The sequence below is a fragment of the Oxyura jamaicensis genome, chromosome 3 (genome assembly GCF_011077185.1).
Source record: "Oxyura jamaicensis isolate SHBP4307 breed ruddy duck chromosome 3, BPBGC_Ojam_1.0, whole genome shotgun sequence".
In the NCBI taxonomy this organism is placed as follows: Eukaryota; Metazoa; Chordata; class Aves; order Anseriformes; family Anatidae; genus Oxyura; species Oxyura jamaicensis.
In genome coordinates, this window is record NC_048895.1 from 1040877 (window position 1) to 1047126 (window position 6250).

Here is a 6250-nt window from a genome sequence, read left to right on the forward strand (position 1 = left end):
GGCTTTGTGCTGCTCACAAACAAGTGGTTGGCACAGCTGAGCTCCTCCTCCAGCGAGCGCTGCTGCAAGCATTCAGTAAGCCTGCTGAGTGCGGAAACTGCAGGCTGCCCTAATGTGCGTGTTGTGACAGTCCCTAGTGGGAGTTTTTCATCTTTCATAGAAATTTTTACATCTAGGTCCTGCAGCACTATTTAAAGGATTCCTGAAGGACCTGGAGACTGGCACAGGCGACAGTTCTGTGTGCTGTTCCTCCTGTACCCAGCTTCCTGGGGATCAGGCTGCGAGGCGGGGGTGTCAGGAAGGAGGCTGCCCGCACAGTGGCGCCGTGCGACTCCTCGCCCTATGTGCCATGTCGCTCCTTCCAGCTGTGGCCACTCACTCACCTTCTAGTGACGGGCCTTTGGGAGCAGCAGCCCCATGCTGCATGGAATAGTGTACCGGTACTGCCAGCAGCACAAGATCTGCTCTTCAGGTCACAAGATGATGACGTTTTTCTTGCAGTCTCTCAATTTGAATATAAGCTTTTCTAAACCTTACTCGATTTCTAACCTTAACAATTTGTTTTTACTTTAAAAAAAAAAAAAATAGATCTGGGCCTTGCTCACGCAGCCCAATGCCATCAGTGCTGCCCTGCAGGAAGCACAGAACTGGGCATGGCCAAAGGTATTTCCAAAGGACAGTAAAGCCTTGTGCAGGCATGCAGCGATTCTTCACAAAGTAACGACAACTTGTGCTGTGCTGCAAAGGAGAGAAATAGACATTGGTCTTTTAACGTTGCTTTCTCGTTTCAGAATCCATACTGGTGAAAAACCTTTTGTCTGTGATGAGTGTGGTGCCAGGTTCACTCAGAATCACATGCTAATATATCACAAACGATGTCACACAGGTAAGGCTTTCTTTGACAGTGTACTGTGTTGGAGGCAGCCTGCTGTGTAACCAGGAGGTCTTATTTTCATTCCAGAGGCACGTGTCTTTTTGGTTTTGATGTAAAACTAGCCTTCCTCATCCCTAGACACAGTTTTTCTGAGAAATGTTCTTAAAAGTGGATGAGCAGACAGTGGAAAGAGTAAAAGCAGCTTATTAAAGAGAAAGGAAGCTCCCGGCCAGCTGGGATCTGGCACCTAAGTGTGGACTGGGAGCACTTTGGGTATTCATCAGTATCCAAAGATCTAGCATCTGTAACAGGTCTGGTTGGATTCCTAAGAGAAAAAGGATTTCTTTGTAAGCCTTGGAAGAGTTGCCCAAGGGATGTAAAACTTGTCCTGGCATGTGCTGGTCTGCAAAGCAATCGTGTTAAAAGCACGTGTTGTTCTCTTGGGTAGCCTTTGGAGCCTAAACTGGTGTTTGGAATTGATTTGTCCTGCTGGTGAGCTGTGTGTGGCACGTGTGCATCTCTAATTGAATCCCCTTAAACCCGTCTGCTTTCTGCTGGTTAACTAGTAACTGAACGTGGCTGGCTAACACTAAATGACAAAGAAATGTATTTACAAGAATGCTTTTCCAGAAGTGAATAGCTGCTTACAGGTGGGGGCCTTTCATCTAGAGAGGTGTGGTTCCCCTTGCACTTGGCCTGCTTTGTGCAGGCTTCTTGGAAGAAAGCTCTGAGCTTTGTGCAAAGATCGCTGTTGTCACCGCAGTGCGTGCAGATGCTTTGTGAGGTTGGCACGTGGTTCGTTTGTGTCCAGGAGCTTTCACTTTTTGCATGCGACGTACCATTCGCAAATGCTACCTTGGTTTAACTCTCCTCCTCACCCGTGCTGCAGGAGAAAGGCCTTTTATGTGCGAAACGTGTGGGAAGAGCTTTGCCTCCAAGGAGTACTTGAAGCACCATAACAGAATCCATACTGGATCCAAACCGTTTAAATGTGAAGTCTGCTTCAGAACATTTGCACAGAGGAACTCGCTTTACCAGCATATAAAGGTTCACACAGGTAGGAGGTGCTCTATTTTTGTTTGAAACAAACCACCAGGACTTGGGTCTCTCAGCTGCACAACTCAGATAAGGGATTTCTCAATTAGGATTTTCCACTACTTGAATTCCTGCCCAGCAAGGAACGAAGTAAGGGGAAGGCTTGATTCTTGATGCAGGATACACTTTCACTCACTTTGCTTCTGCTAGTACCTCCCTGTGCTTCTTCCTGACTCCTAGAGCAAATCTCTAAAATATTCCCAAGACCTACGCAGATATTGCTAACACTGCAGCTCTGTTAGGAGGAACTGAAGGGTTACTAGTGACCAAAGCAGTATGCCCATTTTAGCTCTGAGCAAAGCGTTGCAGAGGTTTGATCCCTTCCTTGTCTGCTTGCCCACTTAGCATGTTTGTGGTCTTTCCTGCTTGGATTTTCTCTTCAGTCTCAGTTGTGATCCTACCTGCTGCTCTGTTTTCTGAGTGGAGAGCAGTGATCATCTGCACGCCACTAACTTTCAAGCGGTGCTGTTGGTGTATAGGCTTTGTTTCACTGCTGAAAGGAAGAGTGAACAGTAACTTTCACTCTTTGCAGCCTTAGGGTTTCTGTCTGTTTTATAATCTCTGTTACCCTGCCTCTCAGAGGGCAGAACTCTGTTTTCTGCCTCAGTTTCATCCCTGCTGGGGAATCAGAAATGCTTTTCACTTTTATTGTCTGCCCTCTCAAGCTCCACATCATTGAGCAATAATGCAGGTTGCAACTGTTTGTGTTATTTTGATCATGTAATAAGTACTGTGCTTTCTTATCCAGCCCCACCCTGTAGGCAGCATCCTTGCCCGCATTCTCCATGCTAACACAATTCATGTTTAGCTGCTGTGCCTGCTCTTTCCTTATTGTGTGGCATTACTGTAGGGGGAGCAGGGGACGTTACCAGTAAATAATTAATGCTAACAGGAACATCATCTTGTTCTGTAACAGCATATCTTTTTTTCTGTGACACCACTTGCATCTGTGCTGGCATTGGTATCCTCATTTTTCCTTTAGCCAGGAAAGTAGGAAACAGGAGACTCTGTAACCCTGTGGTTGTTTAAAAAAGCATTTAATACAGTGAGTGTAATGAGACAGTTTATTATGTATTTGGAGTGAACCTACTGGTTATGAGAAGCTCTAATATTGATGCTCGCACAAATTACCTTGTAAATAGGCAAAATCTCATCCTGGGACAGGACGTTTAGTTGCTAGTGGAATAGATAGGTCCAAAGTTGTGGAGTTCTCCGTGGCGGCACAGATCTACTCAGGCTGTGGATCTAGCCCTTAAACTGCAAGTATCTGCTTACTTCAGATGTGTCAAAACCGAACCTACTGTGAGAATTCTGGAACCACCTTGGTGTTTCCCAAAGGTGCTCTCCTTAGTGCTGACGGAGGCAGGGGCTCAGTGAGGTTACCGGGGAGCAGCACTCACCATCCCTGTGTCACCCTCGCTGCTGTGCTCTGCTTCCAGGTGAGCGGCCCTACTGCTGTGACCAGTGTGGGAAGCAGTTCACCCAGCTCAACGCGCTGCAGCGGCACCACCGCATACACACCGGGGAGAAGCCGTTCATGTGCAATGCGTGCGGGCGAACCTTCACGGACAAGTCCACCCTCCGGCGGCACACGTCGGTAAGGCTCTGTCCTCTCCCTGCCTTGAGCCTTCTTTCGCAACCACGCTGATGGGTCTATATTCTGCCAGGCCTATATTCTGCCTGGCCTGGAGGGGGGATTCCTGCACAGTTTTTGTTGGTTTTAGCACATTGTCCTCTCTGACAGAGCATTAAAAATACTGCAATGGTTGCAGTCTGCAGGGAAGCCATTCTCGATCCACTGGGGCATGGCCCACGTAGGTCACACCCATAGCCTGTTCGGTGGCAGATTTGGTCTGTGTCCTCTGAGCGTGTTACCCATGCAGCTGGGAAGTGATAGGAGAATTCATTTTCGGGGCCAGGCTTTTTGCTGGGCCAGTTAGATGCTTTACAAAACCAGAGGAACTCACCAGGGACACAGGTTTGTGCCTTGATGTACACTGACCTAGCCTGGGGACAGTTCTGGGGGATGGAAAGGTAGACCTTTTCTACCAGAGTTGGGTTCAGGCTTTTGCCTGCCACTCATCATGTGTTCAACCTTCTGCTGTTTGTTTTCAGATACACGATAAGAACACACCGTGGAAGTCCTTCCTCGTCATTGTTGAAGGAGCATCTAAGAACGATGAAGGTCACAAAACAGAACTCCCAGATGAAGACTACGACGTGTCACCTAAAATGCCAGAGAAGCTGCTGTCTTTCTCAGAAAATGGCCACTATCAAAGCTTGGCTGCTGTCCCAGGGGGCGTGACTGCACTGCATGACAGTGGGTCTGCACCAGGGACAGACTGTAAGTCAGATGGGACTCCCGGACCCCAGGAAGCCCTTATAGCTACCACCCTAAGTGAGCTGACGGTACTGCATACACAGACAGATGCTATTCAGCCACAGCTTCATGCTCTGGTGAATATGGAATAAGTTGGTGTTACAAATCCAGTTCAAGCTGCACGCTTTGTAGAGTCCTTTGACTTTGCCAATGACCTGCTGAGGGAACTAGGAGAAGCTAGGAAAAGGAAGCAGGGCTAAACATGAATGGCATATGCTGAATTACCAGAATTTCCTTTAAAAAAAAAAAAAAAAAACACTTCCAATGCGTACAGCTCCATCCCCTGAAGGTAGGGTAGAGTAACACCAAATCCAGTTTGGTTTCATCAACTGGATTAGGTTTGTTCCCTGCAGCTAAACAAAGGCTGGAGGTAGGTGCAGTTCAGCGCTAGCTGCCTTGCAGTGAAGCCTATCTACATTCAGATAGGCTATAAGGAAGGTGCAAGTTTGATTTGCAGCTGGCTTGATGACATGTACAATCAAGAGAAATGACATGGTGTTTCTCAGCCTGGTAGCTAAGCGATATAAACTGCCTTTTCCCTAGTGGAAATACTTACATAAATTAAGTTTTGCTAAATTGCATTTCAGGAAATGTTGATTTCTCTTTGCTTTCTCCAAAGAGCCAAGCAGTAAGCCAGCTTACTCCTTGGGACTGTGAGTGGGAGCAAGCTTTGGAAAGATCTGGAGTTCCAGAAGTCACGATTCTCTAGTTGCAAAATAGGCAAGTGGAAGCCCAGTGCTGTGTCTGTACAGGTGGTGGTATTATTTTTATTTTACAGTGAGACTCGGTGCAGTTTGACACTTGTATTCAGCCAGACAGTTTTTATCTTCCAGCTTGGAAGATAAAAAGTTTTTATCTTCCAGCTTCCAAAACTTGGCTATTAAGAGAACAAATTCTCTTTTGTAAAAACGTTTATGAAAAATGGTACTTGAGCTCGCATAATGAAGCCCCTTGTAGAAAGATAGCTTACTGGCTTTTTCCTGTTGAATTGTACCTAAGCTCTTTGCTGGTGGTCCAGTTACATCAGCAGTGCTCTTTTCTCCACCATCACTTAAGCATCGCTGTTGTGCAGAACTGCAGACCTCCTTGTAAATTAAGTAAAATTCTCGTGGGAAAAGTTAAGTACTGTTTGCTGACAAGTTGCTACAGCTAATTCCACTACTACAAGTCTCCTGAGGTAAATTCAGTTGCAAATGGGAGGGAGCCAGTGTTCGTATGACAAATGGCAATAACATGCAAATAAGTGAACTATGTTCAAGGCAATTAGGCCTTGATTTCCCAGATTCCAAATATATTGTTTGTAAGATTATGTTGGAACCTGAAGGGCAGTTTTAGGCTGATATTTGTTTAACTTGTCTGAAGTTAGCTCTTAAGGGGCAGACATGAGAAACGTAGGTGATAAATAAAGTTGCAGCTCAAATGGCTTTTCCTAATTACTAAAATTTAGCAGCAATTTCTAGAGCCGTGACAAGATGCCTAATAAGAAATGTGACACAGTGAGCACAGGGACTGAAGGTCACAAATATGCTTTCTGTTCAACCCGCATGCTTAAAACCTCTACTTCCCAGAGCCTGCTCCAACACCTGCTGTGTTTGGATTCCACCGCCATCAGTCACTACGAGAATCGTGATTCAATTTGGGCATGTCTTACCAGGACAGCAAGATCTTTCCTTAAGTATCTCCTCCTCTTCCCCAAGGAGTACAGCCCTGGGCTCTCTCCCATCATGTCCAATAGCTGGGAAAAAACAGATTTTCTGTCAAGCATGTTCTGTGTTGCCAGATGCTTGTACGACTGTGCAACACAGAAGGTGAACTGAAATTAAAGTTAATTTGTCTGACCTCAGATTAACCTCACTGGAGTACTTTGGAAGAATAAGGGGGGTATTTTCCATGTGCAGGGA

At 46.1% G+C, this 6250-nt stretch overlaps 1 protein-coding gene across 3 annotated transcripts in view; it reads left to right on the top strand.

Moving 5' to 3' along the window:
- The window catches only part of GZF1 (GDNF inducible zinc finger protein 1), a 32901-nt gene that overhangs the window by 2217 nt on the left and 24434 nt on the right, over nucleotides 1-6250 (top strand). For 2 of the 3 annotated variants that reach the window (XM_035322806.1, XM_035322805.1), the window contains exons 2-5: nucleotides 792-886; nucleotides 1764-1931; nucleotides 3409-3566; nucleotides 4085-4447. In XM_035322806.1, coding sequence (XP_035178697.1) covers nucleotides 792-886; nucleotides 1764-1931; nucleotides 3409-3566; nucleotides 4085-4441 — 778 coding nt within the window. In that variant the 3' untranslated portion in view covers nucleotides 4442-4447. Of the gene's footprint in view, nucleotides 1-791; nucleotides 887-1763; nucleotides 1932-3408; nucleotides 3567-4084; nucleotides 4530-6250 lie in introns of those variants that run through there. The other variant, XM_035322804.1, reaches the window with a different exon arrangement.